This window comes from Syngnathus leptorhynchus, chromosome 8 (genome assembly GCF_054491065.1).
Source record: "Syngnathus leptorhynchus isolate UIUO chromosome 8, UIUO_Slep, whole genome shotgun sequence".
NCBI lineage: Eukaryota > Metazoa > Chordata > Actinopteri > Syngnathiformes > Syngnathidae > Syngnathus > Syngnathus leptorhynchus.
The window spans coordinates 5,767,123-5,786,251 of record NC_141202.1 but is presented as its reverse complement, the minus strand read 5'-3'; the positions used below and the strand labels follow the sequence as shown (position 1 = coordinate 5,786,251).

General features: G+C 37.8%; 1 protein-coding gene across 3 annotated transcripts in view; it reads right to left on the bottom strand.

Moving 5' to 3' along the window:
• Positions 1–19,129, bottom strand: part of cdkal1 (CDK5 regulatory subunit associated protein 1-like 1) — a 127,399-nt gene that overhangs the window by 13,377 nt on the left and 94,893 nt on the right. For all 3 annotated transcript variants that reach the window (XM_085919163.1, XM_085919164.1, XM_085919162.1), the window contains one exon: positions 15,242–15,304. In XM_085919163.1, coding sequence (XP_085775289.1) covers positions 15,242–15,304 — 63 coding nt within the window. The remainder of the gene's footprint in view (positions 1–15,241; positions 15,305–19,129) is intronic.

The following is a 19,129-nucleotide window of genomic DNA, read 5'->3' as shown; positions in this document are numbered from 1 at the left end:
TTCTTTTTAAACGTTTGAAAATCAAAAGGTCTCTGAATTAAGAAAAACATTAAATTGATAACCCAAACGTATATCAAGAGGAATTCTGGGAGATGATCCTGTTAATCAAATAACTTTGATGCAGGATATAGCAAAATTACCTATCTGAATGATTGCAACCATGTCCTCTCTGGACAGTCTTTGACAGTCTTCTTTATTTTCAATATATTTTCCCCAAAATATCTTAATCATCCATTTTATGTGTGCTTTTAAGGCTTAATCTTTATGCTGAAATGTTGCCAAAGCCTGGCCTGGTAGAGGAATGCAAATGGTCTTGTCACTCAGAGACTCAACCCCCAAACTTGGCCATTTTTGAAGGCACTGCACCCATTGGACTGAGCAGCAAGAAAACAGGAAGGTATAAGATGTCCTGCAGGCCAAATGACCGCAAACTGCATTTTAATACCGTTTGTAATGCACCCTATACTTGAAAACGGATCTGACTGATCACTTTCCAAGCAATCTGTCTTTGAATGCCTTAGAAGTAAGGCTCTGAACACTTGCATTTCCGCAGACATCTGCCCTCCCTTCCTACTTTCCCCCTTTGAGTTTTGAAGATCAAGTCCTATCTATGGCAAGCCAGTAACGTTGGAATGTGAGTGTTCTAACATAACCACCACCTGCACTAGCACGCTGACAAGCTCCAAAGGCTTAAATAAATCACAGACTTTAGAAAACAAAGCAAAATTCAGAGGGTACAAACCCTTTGAACGTGATTAACGCAAGGCAAACATTTGGATTTTTGCTACTTTAGATTGGAGGCAGATGTCTTTTTTTTTTGTGGGATTTGTGGACTAAATCCTGAGCTCATGAGGCTAAAAACTTTGTTTTCTTATTTTATTTGGCAAGGAGGCTTGTTTAAATTGTTTATACATGTTTTTAAATAGCCCAGATGAGCAGTGGCTGACCAGTTGGAGACTTTTAATTTGCACCAAGAAATTTTATATTGCAATTTAAAGATGGAGTGGTTGATTTACACGAAGGTGTTATGTGCATCTGTCTACCTTAATGACAGCCAATCCTCACCTAAGTAAGCAGCAAGCAGCAATGATCTCGGCTTAGTGTACGTGCAAAAGAGAGTATCACACATGGACGGATCCGTGCATCGACAATGACGTACGGAAATATGTTTGCAGCATATCTAAAGTTGGTGATTTTCCCATGTCAAATACACCGTGAACTCTGTGTGTTTGCATGCAAAATAATTTAAGTAGGCCTTCACTTGTACACTTCTTGCTACAGACCGAGCATATTCAGATTTGTGTTTACACAGTGGTTTGAATAGCAGGCCACTAAATTGCACATCTTCGTACAGTGAGTTTTAATTTACATCAACATCCAGAAGACAACATCCCATGGTACATGGCAGATCCGCAACAGATTTATGGGATCATGAGTTTAATTGCTAATTAATCCAGATCTTAACATGGGTAATGATAGCATCGTGGCTTTGAATTTGTAATCAATGTTTTTATCTGTGTCATAAATAAAGGAGCAAGTCAGTCAAACAGCATGCAAAATCCCTTGCCATCTTGTTGGCTTTTTAAGCGACGCAAACAGAATATGGCAAACCACAGTGAATGGCAGCTGGACTGCTGCAACTAATTCATGTGGGAGAAAAGAGGGCAAGTAACATTAATGTATGCAAACAATGCAATAATTTTGAACAAAGAAAGTATTAATTGATCATTTGTAGGTTTCTTACAAAATTACACTGCCCTCTTATCTTACTTTTTAATCATCTTGTGTTTAACTTGAAAAAGGACGGAAAAGATCCTGCACCTCCACCAATGCATAATTGTGTCTGACTGACCCACACATTTTTATTTCTTCACCCATCGCTTCAATTGATTATCTAGTCCTTATCTCTCCTATGCACACTTTCAGTCTACTGATAACACACACACACACACACACACACACACACACACACACACACACACACACACACACACACACACACACACACACACACACACACACACACACACAATCCCAGTGAAGAGTGTGGAATTTCATTGGCCTTCTTCTTGTCAAACCAATGCAAATTTATTATGTACATAAAAACCAACAGCGCTGCACACAAATCTCCATCTTCCCTCAAAGTCAGCCCTGTATGTCTCCTTGTAGGGAGAGTTTAACAGTCATTGAGAAGAGGCAAAATATAAGTTCTGTTTTGGTAAGACTGCTGAAAGAAGATTGCAGAAGAGAGAGAACAGTGTGGGTGAGTCAAAAGCATAAGATGCAATATGTGATATATGAATATGTGTAAGTCCACGATTAATCACTGTCAACAAAACAAATTTGAGATGACAGACATGTAGTTTAAGTCGTAAATTTAAGTGAAGAATAGGGTGTCAGGTAGGGTGTTCCTATCTCCTTAACATGAACACTTGATGGTCCTGACAGAAGCAAATACTGCATGTTCAAACAATTACAGCATAAACACAAATGCACATTCACTCTTGATTGCGGCAGTTATTCAGCTCATCAACAGAAAAAGATATTCTACTTCCCCATTGTGTGACTGACTGATTTGTCAGATGAGACTGATGTATCATTTCCATGCATGCATTCAGAAGCTTTTTATTTCCAGTAACCTAAAAATACATCACTTTTATGTTACCTTACTGTTGTACTGACTGAAAATGTCCATTTAATATACCGTAAGGAGGGACAAGATCATCCCACTGAAACCAAATAATAATATTTTTTACAGTTTCTTACAGCACAATTTTAAGTTGGAAATCATACTGTACAAAACTGAGGCGAGTACTGCCGAGCCCATAATGAGCAGCCATGTTATGTGGTTCTGTAAGGTACAATCATGAGTTACTCACCTGTGCAAGACAGGCTTACAAAAAGAAATATGCAGTCACTATTGAATGATTTGAAAAAAATAAATATTTATTCATTGAATGATGGGAGTGTGTGAATACGCGTGTACGTGATTACTATTTGCAAAGCTTGTGGGGAACCAGCCTCTGGCATTAGAGCGCCTATATGTTTGCAACTGCCGCATCAATCAGAGGTAGGCTGTGATTGTCAGGCTGATTGTCCATTATGTCTGTGTGGGCCTGGAGGCCTTGGACTGAATTTGTGTCTGAGGGAGAACGAACGGCGGAATAAGTAAGTGAACATGTAATGCACACAACTATACATCCACATTAATCTATAATTGAGGTGGAAAATAATGCCTTGGTTCTTGGAATATGATTATGATTACTGGAGGCCCCACCTGAAGACAGCAAATCGTACAAGCGGAGGAAAAGCAATCTAGCAAACACGTCTGATTACAATTGGAGGCTAGCCCCCAAGTAGGAGAGAAATATATGTGTTTCGATAAGGGAGGGGGAAAAACTCTGGGTTACAAGGCCATCCTGGTGGCTCTTTGGATAAGGCAAGGATCTTTTGCTTCTTATGTTTGATTGGCTTTAAAGCCTGCATATCATCTTTGGTGTGTACCCTATTGCTGTTTCCCCTTCTTCTGGCTTTTATTAATAACTGAAATATAGATTTAAAATATAAGAAATTAAATAGCTGCCTAGAAAATATTCTTTATCTGTTTTATTGATGCCACAAATATCAGTATTTCTTCCTAACCTTGATACAAATCTTATTTTATTGGGTAATCAACAAATCAGATTTCTCATTGGAAGTCATATAATGCAGAATATAAAATGAACAAATAAAAAAAAAATAGCCAAACGACAGAACTCTTGACTTTCTCTCGCCTTGTCAAAATTTCCAGGGGGACATATATGCCTTAAATATTGTATAAGCCTATAGTGTGTGTATTCTTCAAATTCAGAGTATTGTCCAACAATTACGGTTTGGGAAATGGAAAAGTTTAAGAACCAAATGCAGAGCCAGTGGGATTTTATTGGTTTGGACATTGTGCAGTGTGGAGAAAATATTAGGTTGGAAAGCCATGATAGCTCAGCACATGGGTTCTATAGGTCAGAGTGTATGGGAAGCATGAAGCTCAGCTCCCTGTAGGGAGATGCTAAACCTGGGGTGACCATAGTAATGTATGCAGAGAGACATTTCGACCGGGTCAGCAAGAAAAAGATCGTCTACAGATTATTAGTGTGTCAGAAGAATACAACATAAATGTTACATTGCCTACAGGAAATAGCGCCCAATTAATTATTGGCATAGTAAAACAACAATTTGTTTCCCTGTAGCCTTAGTTGTGTTTTCAGTCCACTAACTCTTGACAAGTTTGAATTAAATTTGTTATTGTTACATCAATCAAGTTGCAACTTTAAATATGAACAATTATATCGAGGTTTTCCCCAATGTATCAATTCAAAAACTGTAGATAGATTTGTGTCAGCGTGTTGGAAACTCTGGAATGGATGTTGCCCACTCTTTTAATCCTAATTTTCTATGAATCCCAAACGAGCTTGAAGTACAAATCTATACACTCCCGCCTTGAGATCAAACGCAAGTTCAATTTACAGTCTGGCTTCAATCGCAAACAAAGTTATGCATTTTTTTCAGAGGCAAAGCAGTATTGAAGTTGTTGAACTATCCCACTTATGCCTGGCTGATTCAAATATTGATATCCAAATCAATAAACCCAGAATTCAGAAGCCAAGCGAGACGACATATAGTATTCTACTTGCTCTTATTTCGCAAAGCAAAATATGTTTAAATGTTTTGTTAATCATGAATTTTATTTTAGACTTTTTCTAGAATTCTACAATTTAGTCATAGTCTAAGCTTCTATTTTTCTCACTCATGCTCAAATCTGTTTTGTTTTTGAGTGAATGAAACTTTTTTGTGAGTGTGCACGAGGACTAAAGCTCATCTCACTCTATATCCATCACTCTGAATCAGTGTGAAAACTATACAATTTGAAAAGATGTGGAAGCTCAAGTTGTTATAATAAGAATTACAGTGTGTATATACTGTATCAATTATATCAAAATTAACTGGTTTCCACATAAATGCAAATGGTTAATTATATCAAATTTACTCAGGGCGAGGAGGATATTAATGTGTCGTGGCTGTTCAGTTGCCACAGGCGAAGAAAAAAAGCCATTGTGGTGTGTAAGAATGCTTACTGGCCACTGTATGGACAATGTGCCTACTACAGCATGACAAGTAAGCTTCCATATTAATATATGTGACAAAGACACGGGACATGAACAGTTGGAAGGAACATGAACAAGTTGTATCACCTAATAGCTAAATTTACTCATGTGTAATGTTCTCTTTTGTACTTTTTCTATGTGAGCTACTGAAACCAGAATTTCCTGAGGGCGCACTCCCAAGGGATGAATGAAGTTGAGTTGAAATCTACAAAGCAAAAATCTAAACAGAAAAGCCCAAATTATTTGCAGTAAAAATCATATTGCATTCAGCAAGATGTGACTTAAAGGAGAAAACAGCTCTTAAATGAGCGTGATATTAGCAATTCAATGGTGTTGATTGATTTATCCTGGGGGAGGTGGCGGGGCAACTTCTAGTTCAAACTGACTCAGAGAGCACACACCCACAACTAGTGCACATTCATCAAACGGAGCAGGTAGTAATCAGACAGAAGGGAGACTGCTAATGTGCAGCTGTGTCTTTCAAACCAACAGGCAGACAAGACAAAAGAAAACCTTCAGCACTCAGCAGAGTTCAATGAAGCAGACTGGGAGCTCAAATCTGACTTAAGGTTCTGACTACAACTGAGTAAAAACATTGACTGTTTGATGCAGCCCGCTATCATTTATATTAATTTAATGTGCAGCTAAGCTTTGCCACAATAACCGTCGGCATTCAATTACTTCATTCTTGTGCCTCGCTCTCCATGACTGATTGGTTTATACTCATTCCAACGGATACATGAATGTATCAAGGGGATTTAAGTGAGGGCTGATTGGTCATGTTGGGTAGGGATAGACCAATTATTGTCTGGGGCCGATTTTTATTTCATTTTTTTTTTAAAACATCTGATAAGTGATCATCTAAAAATTGTCAAAATAATTCCTTAAACAGAGCAGCTGGGTGTGCAAGTAAGCACGTAAGCCAAGAAATAAAAAAAAAAAAAAACAATGTTCAAGCTGTCAATGTGAGGATGTCGTGACCTTGTTTGTCTCAGTGAATCCATTGTTCCATCTTCTCACATATGATATAGGCCACAAGATAGAACATGTAAACTGGCAGATTAGCCTGTGGTGAATGTGGCCTATGTGGCTGACAACAGCTGATGGCGGTTTCGCCAGCTCTATACATTCTCTTCCTAATGAGCATGAGCCTTCACGCATTAATGTCAATGGGCCTTTAGTCATAAACAGGTCAGTGCAAGTGGAAACGAATTCATACAACATTAGATGAATCAACTACCTCCAGAAGCTCTCCATAGTTCTCATCAAAGAGTAAGATGCACCGCCGCAACACAAAGCTTACGATAACTTGGTGGTGCTGGCAATGATACGAGGGCCCTCAGTTTACGGCAATCCCTACCTATGGAATTTTGTTGTTGCAAACAGCATGAAGATAATTACTTTGCACCATTTCCAATGTGCACGCCACAGAAAAGTAAGAAATTGTTATCTTTGGGTTCCTGCTTTTACTTTATTTCATTTTAGGATTTATAAATGTTCATCATCTAAATAGGTTGTACAAGTATCCCCAGCATAGGAACAGATATATACTACGATGTACAAACTCCCTGCAGTATGTTCATGTAATACAAAATGAACAATCCAATGAAGAGTAAAAGTATAAGTAAATTTTGGCCGATCAAATCCAATGGAAGGCATGCAAAAACAACTGGCAGTTAGTTCATCTAAATCAATGACTCACCTTTCCCCACAAGGGAAAAAAATGATGATGCTGCTACACACATCCTATACACCGCCCTGTTTACTCCTGGCAAATTAATTTTAGCGAGTGTGTTTTATTTTAACATTAGCTTGAGGACTTTCTGTCAGGGTGTGTTTTGTCTTCATCAAAAAACACTCTCCTAACAACTCAATTACAATGTGGCCTTGTGGTGTGCCTCAGAGTACGGATATGCAAAACAAAAAACACATGCAACGCCCACATTCGGGTACTGTACCTCCATGAACATTTTTCCAATTAGGCCAAGTGCTATGGGAACTCGAAATAAAAAAGCACCATTACATTTAGATTTGGTCTTGAAGACCCAGCTCGATGTCAGGCGACAATATTATTACATAATACATTACTAAATAAATGCTATGATTACAATTTTGCTCTAAAGCAATCGTAGGTACCATGCACATTGCACATACAAGTGAAGCTACACGAACACATGCACAGGTGGTCAATTCAAGTACTTTGATCTCCAGTGCTTCATTCAGCAGGAGCTGTCATCACATAGTCTGGCAAGCCTGCAGGCTGCTGCTCTTACCTTTTAATGGACACACTTGCGCTAACAGTATGACAGCAATACAGTAGACGAGAGGCATAGAGACAGCAATACAGTAGATGAGAGGCACAGATGCTCGAGGAAGTGACACAAAAAAAAGAGAAAATGATGAACACAAAGAAACATTCAAATTAGTCTGCCTCCTTTTTAGTAGTTGAGGTTTCCAAATTATGCAAATGTATTTTAAAGAACTATGCTAAATATATATAACTGATAACTTGACGGAGAATGAGAAAAGTGTGACGGTAAAGAGCCTGGTGTGAATACAATACAATAAAACCATGACAAACTGCAGAAAGCAGTACTATATATAATTGTGTATTTTTTCAATTTCTTCATATGCGCTTTATGCCTGAAATGTATATTTCTAGTGGTAAAACCACATTAGTGCTGCAAATTATGACAACAAACTATGTGAGTGGAAGATTACCAATGACTATGAATATTTATTTTCATACCTGTCAGTATATGAAAAAAGAAAATTACAACACTCTTGGTAATTGCGGTATTATAAGCACACCTCTCTGAAAGACTGAATGTGACAAAAGGTGAGTGTGCGGCGCATCTGCACCCATTCACTCTTATTTACCTTTCTGACAGCATGGAATACAACCAAGGATGAAAAACTAAACTGCACTTGTCAAAGAAAAGAGAAAATGCCCGATATTGCTTTACTGTTTAAAAGAGCTCCAAGTCCACTTTTCCACCCACTGGCAGGACTTCAAACAAACTGCTTCAACAAGTCTGGGCTCTTATATATCAACACTCAGAGATGAGCTACGGTGAACAGAAAAGAAAAAGACAGACAAAGAAATAGAGCAAAAGGGAGATATACATCGAAGATTAGCTGTCACAAAAACTTAAAAATTGAAATTAGTGATGGTGTGGATGCCTTTTCTACCAGAGTTTGAGGAAGAACTGTCTATTGAATTCCAAAGAAGTAGTGTAAGGAAAATGACAGGTGCAAAAAAAATAATAAAAAACATATTATCCATTTCTAACAACACTTCACAATGCTTTTAATTACTCCACATTGTGATGATGAATGAAATCATTATTACATATAATCTATTATACTAACCTGCATAAATGAAAGTGAAATACTCGTCATCAGTTAACTTCATTAATAGAATAAAAATAACCCACTAAAATAATAAAATAACACAACAAATGTGTGTAATATTTTTACAGACATAAATAAATAAATGAATAAATACATAAATGAACTTTGAATATAAATACTGTCGATATCACTGATTGATCAGACTGTAATGTCAAGCCATGCCATGTCAAGAGCTCTAAAAACTTCATTATATATTTAATTTGAACTTACTGATTAACAAGGAGGTGGGAATCTAGAAACAACTCCACAATGCACTTTGTTTTTCTTTCTCATACGTAATATCCTTACCTTATCTTACTAGGCCTGTTAATTAAAGCTATTTATTAGCTCCTACCAGCCAATTAACAGATTTGGCAGAAGGGAACACGCTAATCTAAACACAACACGTGGAGAGATGACCAAGAAAAAAGGCCAATAAATGTAAAAGGGGCAAAGATCTGAATATGTGTCAAAGCTATTAAAAAGGTCTCTTAACCCCATTAATATTCAGAGAGTCATTTTTGGTTTAATCATTTTGATTCAATTAATGTATGCTTTATCATTTTCATGTAGATGATTGGATAGGTAAAGTAAAACAAACATATATGTACACCTATATTTAAATACAGGTAACAAAAGTCCAACATTTAAGATTTTGCTTATTTTCAGAAAGAGTCATCACATAAAAAAACTGTTTAGGGGAAAACCCTGGATGAGGGGCACATTGCAAATAGTTAAAATCCGTAAATCATTCGACAAACGAGATTAGTTTGAGTTTTACAATAATAGTGGACACTTATTTGTTTCCTAAAATTACACTTGCAGATCAATTCCATCTGTCTGTCCACCAGCAGAGGTTAGTTATTTTGTATGCTTTCATAATGAAGAAAGCAGAAAAAAAAATATTTCCATGGCATAGCCATAACAAGCCTAAACATTTAATGAATGACTGCAGAATGCACCAGTCCTAAATGTGTTATGGTATCCAAGTGCTTGCTCTTTTTTTATTGTACATACAGCACAAACATCAGTGCAGGTGTGAGGAGTTAGTGTCTGCTGACTCAACAGACAAAAAGCAGATGTTGAAATGTTGTCAAACTGATGGTGCTTTCCCACACAGATGAACAGATAAGACATACACATATCTCCCTATTTCTGTCATTTTTGAAATCATGCTATTCAATTGAAGAAACTCTCAGACATCAGAGTGCTTGCAGAACAAAGTTTGCATAACACCGGAAAATTTATCCAGGCATTTTTGTGAAGTGACTTATTTTGTCTTATACAAATAATTAACTTTTATAAATGAGTAGCAACAAGCACACATGCACGCTACACCAAGAAGCTATTGAAACAATACTTTGAAGAAAACTACTGAGAGAATGACTATTTTATATTTTCAATGTTCACATTTGCATGTGCCTATGTGCGTGTGTTTGGGGATGGGTCCTTATATTTGACCTCCGCTACATGTGCTCATATACTTAGCTCAGCAATGCTTTTTGAAGGTATTTTTGTTGGTTTCTTCTTTAATGTAGTAATCCCAAATTAATATGTGGTATTGAAGAATAATTGTAGGAGCCCGTCTGTTTTCCTTGACCTCCTTTAATCAAACCACTATGACTTGTATTTACATTAAATATGTTGTAATGAATAAAATGGTGTTATGGCAGTAGTTAAGGGCAACATGTTGCTTGAGATGGATCTCACAGCCTGCAAACTGAGGTAAGCTTTTTATTATAGTATTTATATTGTGAATGTAAAAATGTTAAAAGCTTGAGTAGTTTTAAAACCTTAATGATGAACGAAACCCAAAATGTCAAAACTTTTTTATATTTCTAATGTGGCTTATCTTATTTATGAGCTGCGGTTTACTTATATCAATTAAGCATTTAAGGGGAACCTCCCCCCCCCCAAAAAAAAAAAAAAAACACACTGCTTCTGAAGTTACTTTGGATAGTTTACAACCTGTAAATTCAACTCCAGATAAAATGCTGCAACTACCGGGCAAAATCAATAAGTAATGCAAGATTTAAAATGGTGTTAGCATGTAAACAACATGTACATGCACAGTGAGCGATAAGCTCTCCACGGCTTGTTTAGTGAAAAGCTGAAGTGCCTAACAAAGAAAACCAATGTAGTGTGCGTCTCCCAAGGCAAAGTGAATTAATTCTGCAGATATTGGCTGAGTTATTTGGCTGTCTTAACATTGTGTGTGCAAGTCTGTGATAAAGTGATAAACAGGCATTTAATTGGAAAAAGGGTGAATTAAAAGCCAGCCCATACAACATGCATAACATCAGTGACTACTACTAACTACTGTCCCTCGTGATCTTGTGCGCAAGTAAATAGAGGCGGAACCAGAACCAGCAAGGAATTCCTCTGAAGAAAAGACGTAACAAAAGTTAAACCTGTTTTTTGTTAATCGCGTGAGATGCGTCTGAATGCCCGTATAGATCGGAATGATTTTGTTGAAGCCGGTTTCAAATGTCTGAGGATTTGCTGCAATCAGGGACAGAGAAACAATTAGGCAAATGAGGCTGCATTCATAATAAACCTTTACGCCTATTTGGCCAAGGCGCGTCCACTTGTAGACAGCGAGCAATTAAGACTACTGGGGACATGTTGGACTCTTTGAAACTAAACAGTACAGCACAATCTGAGGCTTCACAAATTGGAATTGGACAAAACGGGAAAATTTGAATAACAGCCACACAATCACTCAAGAATTCAGTTCAGCAACTGACTGACTTTCGACTGCATTTATTCCTACTGATGTTAAGATAATTGTCTTCTTATTCTATTTTACAGTCCCTCTCATTCCTTATATCTCACATCTCGCCTACTTATCGAAAGCTACAGGGACAATTCATACAGGAGCTAGAGAGAATACAATCACAGAAAATGGCTTCCAAATGAAGTCATGACTCTCATGTGCGTTCTGATCATTTGTGGGGCCATACATGTGCATGTGTGTTTCATAAATCCCTGTTGTGTAACCTTGACAGATTGAGAACAAGTATACATGTCTATAGAAGTCTACAGTGTAACAGTAAAATAAAAGACAGGCGTGTTTTTGGCAAACAGCATAGCAATGTGGGCGGAATATCATTGCAGGTTTTACATAAGTGCACACTAGGCAGTCTGGTTTCATTTGTGTTAGCCTTTGATCAAAAAAGAGGGGCAAGATTATCCTGTCAAATAACTTATTAAAGGTGAATTTGCTATGTAAAGCCATGATAGAATTGTGCCACTTTTCCAACTCATCTTTTCTGTCATATTCTTTGATATGGAGCGGTCAACTCAAATTATACTGCATAGGACAAGCGGCAAGTGGCACACCTGATTTAAAAAAGGATTCAAGCGGACTGAGGACAGTTGGAGGCACCTTCTCAGTTATTAATCTAAATTTGAATTGGTAAACATGGATGTCTGTTATTTGTGTTGCTAACAAGCACTGACACCAATATTCTGAAGATAGTGTGATCGTTGCACACTTTTTAATGACAAGCAAATAGAATATGTCAAGCAAACAAACCACTGAACCCAGTGAATGTATGTTTTGTCTTGTTCTATTGCCGCTTTTGTCTACTCAAATAGTACATTAATTAATAGGGAAAATGAGGAAAAAGTGTGGCGAGCAAATGTCAAGTTTGACAAAGATAGAGGTTAGCTTTTCCTAACAATATAAAGCAGCAGCTTGGAAAAAATCCCTCAGCAAATAAACACAATTAGGATCCCCAAAGGGGACCAAAAACAGAACACTAATTGTTGAAAATATTAAAAGTGATCTGCTGGGGAAATGGGGAGAGAGAAACTTGTTAGACTAATTAACTTCTTCTCGTGTATTTTTTTTTTCTTTGTGACAAATGATAATTACGTCAACGTTATAAGGCAATGTGGGAATTCACAAAACTGGAGGTGGGGAGGGGATAATTTATTGTGTGCAATTAAGTTTTATTTTCCATGAACATTTGCTTATTGGCTTTTCATTATCAGTCTAAATTTTAACCAGCTACCCTTATTTCCTTTCTTCAACTTGAATTTTTTATATTCTCAATTTTGGGCGTCCCCGGTGGGGCTGAGCAGGTGCAACGGTCCATGTTGACAGCTTGTTCCTTCTCTCTAGCTGCAAGGCAAACTGTCACTCTTGTCATTCAGGCCTATGCACACCGCATGGAAAATGGATGTGGGCATCTGTATTTGTGTGTTCTCGGGAGATTATGACAGCGCACGGTGACAGGGGCAAGGGGCACCGTAAGCACTCTGAGAACCAGCTGAATGCACGCACACACAACCGACACGAGTCTCACAACTTTGACCTGGCAGGGCCAAGCCTTCAGGGGCAAAAACTTCAAGAGAAAATGCCGAGGTGCAAGCTTGCGTATTGTGTTTTTAGACAATCTTACACCCTTACAGTATCCTTGTGCTTAGCAAAGCATATTCTCTGTAGAGTAGTAATAAATTGCAAGCAAGTACACCAATCTTAAACATGTTGAATCAAGTAATAATAACTGAAACTTTCCATTTATAAAACCAATGCAATATTCAAATATTTAAAAACAATACAAACAAAATGAGGCTTTGCTGCGAATTCATTGTAAATCCCACTGAGCGTGCGTGTGTGAGTGTGTAAGCGTGTGCACGCGTATGTGTGATGCAGGGCACTGGCCCTAGACAAAGTGCTCTGCCAGGTTTCTGCCCACTGGTCTTTTCATAGCTGATGGATGGGCCTGGTTCAGCGCCATCTGGCTACAGGATACTTCACATTAATCATTGCAAACACACACAAAGGCACATCCACTCACAACGGGTCTCTTAAAATACACACCGGGGGAGCAGTGTTCAACACTGTATGTACATATATGTAAAAATCTATAATCTAATGTCATATCTACCAGTAAAACATTTTAACTGAGATCAACTACATGACAGGAAGATAGAGAGCCCAATAATGAGGCAAGCTAATATTTCATTAATCCCATTGGGTGTCAATATTAGTCTTTATTGAAGGTTGACATTTACTTCTCCCGTGATTTTTTTGTTAGCCGTGGGAGGTTAAGACACAATCTTGGTAATAAAACAACAATTAGTTCATTAGAAAAACAAAAAACATTGTTTCATTTAGGTTGGTAGCCTGCAGCTTTGAAACAATAAAGGCCCACATACACAACAGCCCCTACGCAACTCCGCCTTTATTAATGACCTTTTCCTACATTGCCAAATGCATATTAGCAGTAATTGCCGTAAAGACGCGGATTTATCCCTACCCTTGATATACATGCATTCTCGCTATGAGATGTGTGCACAAACAGCACACCTATGTAAACTCATAATACCTCCACTAGACTATTAGCTAAAAGGTCAGCCACTCCTACAATCTAATGTAAAGGGAGCGATATTATCAAACTAACAGCAGTATGGGCTTAATAAAAGCTGATTTGCCTCCGTATTTCCTCAGTGAATGGACAGAGAGAAGGACAGAAAGACCTTGGTTGATCTGGGATGGCTCGTGCTTGACATTAGATCTTTTGAACAAAAGCATTATTCACCGTTATCTGGACTTGTAACACACGGGGATTTATTTTGTATGTTGAAATGGAATCTGACTTACAGGAACATTCTGGGCTTTACCAGACATGTTGGGATAGCAGATTTGTGAAACAATTTGACTGAAAGCGGGAAATATATAAGTACATGTGTGTATTATTGTGACTTTAAATCAATGTGTTTGCAAGTATGTTCAAACACATTTGAAAATATTTTCTTACTCGAGTTTAAATGTGATTGAAAATACCTTTAAAACCAATTTGTATATATGTTTCAACATAAATGGAGACTAAACACTAAAAACTAACAAGGTTTTAACTTGTGCATGTGCAAGTCAAAAGAAAATGCTATTTTGACGCTGCCATGTTTTAGCATTTGACCTATATTTTTATAAATATAAATTAAGTATGTAAATATTGCTTATGTATAGTCTGCAGTGCATGATTGCCTTTTAACATTCTATTAAAAAAAGCTGAACAAATGTATGTTTTAATGTATTTGCCAGTCAAATATTTTCAGTCTACATTAGCAATGCCACATTTTTAAAGTATTAGTGTTGTAAACTCCTTGTTATACTTGTATGACAATAAAAATATATATCTATATATGCACTAACACATTATATTGCCTTTGTATTTTTTTATTTGAGAGTGTTGTGTTTATTAGTTCATTATTTTAGAACTTCACACAGGGAGAATGGTGGTGTCTGTTTTGAAAGTAAAGCTTTCCAGAAAAGAGAGTGATTGTCACCAAGACTTTCCACCTAATTTAGTTGATGGTGGTTCTTCCTTCCACCTGATGCTAAATGCTTCATTGAATTCAGTGAATATCGATCACCACACCATTTAGTTAAATCTTGAGCATCCAACTCAAAAGAAAATGGGGCCCCATCGTAATCAGGAGTCAACACTTTACATGCTCTTATCCACAAGATTGCTGTCAAGAGATGATCCCCATAAGTAGAAAACAAAATCATCACAGCCCTTAAGACAATACATGAATGATGACTGACAACTTCTGCTGTCAAGTGAGAGGCTCCTTCTGAGGCCGATTAAGGAAGACACAAGATAATGATGAAACAAGTGCATAGTGATGGAGATGGACAAGGACTCGTCAGTATGGGATGGAGGGGAAAGAAAAGACTGACAAATGCTTACCTTGTGGTCGTAAGGGTTGTAGGAGTGGAATAGTTGAGACAGTTCTTTTGTCCGTTGTTTCTTCTGTGATAGAAAAAGACAGATAGGAAATCAAATAAATGTAAGAAATATACACAGACTATCTACAATATGTAACTTGAACGCAAATGAAAAATCCAAATTAGGTTATCACTCCTTATCTTTATTATGATCTTTATGATCCATTAACTCAGACTGGAAGAACCCGGTGTGAAGATCAGACTTAACGAAAGATATGAAAATCATTGGGCTTGTTCTTACAGCTTTGACAACCAGCATGTGGATTTTGACACTGAATCCCAAACCTTAAAACTGTTCCACTAATGCTGTCTAATTTAAGGTAAAAACAAGGCACATGGTGTAAAGATGTGTAAAGACATGTGATACATCTTCACTTATTAACTTAAAGGGTCACTTGAGCAGATGGAGAAAACTTATTACGAGTAACAGCAGCGCCTACAGTCATTCATTAGCTCAATAAAATATAAAATGAAGACAGAGGAAGAGAGCGAGGGAGACTTTTGCCTAGCAGTCGTATCGGAAAGTAATTTTTCATGTAATTTGTGCTCAAAGTTCAACTTTAACCTTTGCGATGTGTAATAAGATGCACACGCATGAGACGTGTCTGTTTGATATACAGCGGTTGTTAATGCAATCAGTTACATGACGCTGACATCGTTACAAAGAAGTGTAATTAACCCACTGATTAGGCCATGTCTGGCTGAGGGGGAAAGGCCGTATGTACTTGATGCTTTTGCTACAGGAAAATTGGAACCATTGCTATTCTTTCTTAAGCTTTATTCCACTGAGTACTAATAGGTTAAGAGTTGGTCTGGTGTCCTCGGGACAGTTCTGTACATCAGTAGCAGAAAGCCTACAGGTTTGTTCTGCGGACACATGCAGTCATCATTGAAGCTTTAGCAAACATGAAACAATCTTATTTTGTAAGAAGAAGGTACTTTTTATGACTGGTATTTGAAACAACTGAATAATGGAAAGAATAATTTTTCAGGATGGTCAAATGACAACCATTCTATCGCCTCATAATGCCTCATTGTACCCTCTATTTCTGTGTTTTTTTTCTATTCGAATGACCACTCTCAATCTAGTCCTCATTTGTTGTTCCCCCAAGGCTCTTCTGGATTCCAAACCCATCAACATTTTTCACGTCAATCTACCTCAGAATTTCCTTTGTTTTCACCTAAATCCCTCTAACTCTCAGTCAAGGAGCTCTCCACTGATTCAAAGCCTGCCTCTCTTGCTCTCTCAATCTTTTCTTTGGGTTTCCACGTATCCCTTGATACGCTCATTTTTTTTCCTCATCTCCTATATTTCCCCATAGGACGGGCTCACTCATACTTATTCACTCTTCACTCTCTCCCCCAACTCCTCCTCCCCCCTTAGTCTATATATTTCACCATATATGCCTGGAGCACCTTAGGTGAGAGCAATCCTCTCATCATCACTCCTTAGAACCATTCTGCCTACTTCTGCCCTCCCCATCATCATGTGTGTGTGTCTGTGTGTGTGTGTGTGTGTGTGTGTGTGTGTATGTGTGTAAATTACATGGGGATTGAGAAATCCTAACCTGAGGTTACATCTCTGTTGTGGTTTTCTGCACATCCACGTACACTTGTGCACACACACACACATGCACACACACACACACACACACACACACACACACACACACACACACACACACACACACACACACACACACACACACACACACACACACACACACACACACACACGCACGCTGAAGCACAGAAGATGCAGTGAAAGTGCAAATAGGGTCCGAAATATGAACTAGACATCAACGATGATAAAATACTGAAATCATAAAGATTCTCCTTCTTAATATAATCTTCAAAAGACTAATATGAGATCATCACATAGTGACGTCAGCATTACACATGTTCAATTAACCTTGGTGCTCCAGGTAGGATATGTCAGGCTTGGTTGATTATGCATGCTATTTTGTTTTGATGTTGAAATTAATCAATGACATTTATTTTCTAATGCGCCATTTTCATCAAGTTGATTGATTGAATTAAACACATTTTGCATTTCTAGATCCAAGACAACACACATTTGTTCCAATATGACTGTAATGCTTCTGCTCAAGTGCCAAGTTCTAATAATGTAATAGAATAAACTGTATTAGTGTGTGTTGCCTTCAAACCAGAAAACCTAATCTAGCATGCTGTCAATGTTGTGTCAGTGACAACCCGGCAATGCAAAGCCAATGTGTTTACGCGGCTTTGCCATCAACATGATGGGGAACGATAGTTGTTACCATGACGTCCATCTGTTGTTGCCACTAGAGACAGATGCTGTGACTAACAGGAAGTGACATTCCATGGATGCTTACATGTACAGACAATACAGAGGCACACACCCGACTGCCAACAACTCAGAACCTGCCTCATTTTATGAATAACATGGTGCACAAATGTGTGAAGATATTGCTGTTTTGTGAGAACACATTCCAGTGGATTAAATCTGCATGAGGCTGATTTTTTTCTGAATTAACAAATTGGCTTTATTGTTTTCAAAGTTTTCAAACTCTATTCTATTTTTATTTTAAATTGTCTTTCAAGATGACATGTTTGTTCTTGGTGTTGGATTTTATCAAATAAATTTCCCCCCAAACTCCGACATTTATGTCTTTTTTTTTCTTTATTATGTATTTTATGGCTGGTGCGACTTATACTCCGGAGCGATTTATAGTCCAGAAAATACGGTTGAAAGATTAATAGAGTGATTATATGCAGCATCTCACTGGGGCATGCTATAATTATGTATAAGCTCCAAAACACTTCACAGCAAAATTATTTTTGTTGCAATTCTCTACAGAGAGGTTAGGATAAACAAATAACCAAAAGATTAAATAGCATTACATGTCCCTTTTGGATATATGTTAAATCGTCTCACTTCAAAGATGAGTTTCATGCAATGATGTGCATAAAATCATAATCATAAAATGACGCCTCTTGCAGAGTTTTTGAGAACAAGTGAACAAGTGGTTTTGCAACATTTAAATACTTGCATGTAAAAGTGAATCCTGAAGGAAAAAAACACGGACTATGTTATACCTACAACGTCATTAATCATGTGCATGTCCTATTTGAGCCAAGACAGCAACTTCAGCATAACCTCGCACCTAATGCCTGTTGCCTCTGGTCAAGTATTATGGGCTCCCCTGATATTCATTAGAGAGGAAGAGTTTGCATTTGGGACAGACCTGCATGTATTTGCATTTGCATCATGGTGTCGATGAATGATGGCAACACTTTAAGATAGTGCTACTAGTAGCTGGCCAGCTGTTTTACTTTCAGGGCAGCTGTACTAATGCCTCATGGGTAATGGAGTCCTTAACCAATTAAAATCTAGGGAAATTAAAACTACAGTCCCAACAGAGCAACTAATCTCTTTCACCATCACTATTTTTTTTTTGTGCGCTCACTCGCTTCGGCAGCTGCTCACTGGAAACTCTTTGTGGCATTCAAACAGACAGCCCAACACACACACACATGCAGACTCCATTCAGCAAGTCCATTTATCAAGGATAAGTTCCGGTCACCTGGGGATGATTATGGAGATCCCAGCTAATAGCATTCACTTCCTTATATTCTCTACATGCTCCCGACTCTGTCTCCATCCCTGTGGTCTTATTTTCCTTCCATCTGCTTCGACTCTATGCTTCATGCGGCTTTCTCTCATATATCACAGACTACAATAGGCAATAATTTATACCACAAAGCACCTGGACCTCCTCACAGCTGGACCGTCTCGAAGTCTTATGTGTGTTTTTTTTGCTTCCCTAATTAGTTAGCTGGCTCGGACCTACTGGCCTAAGACATC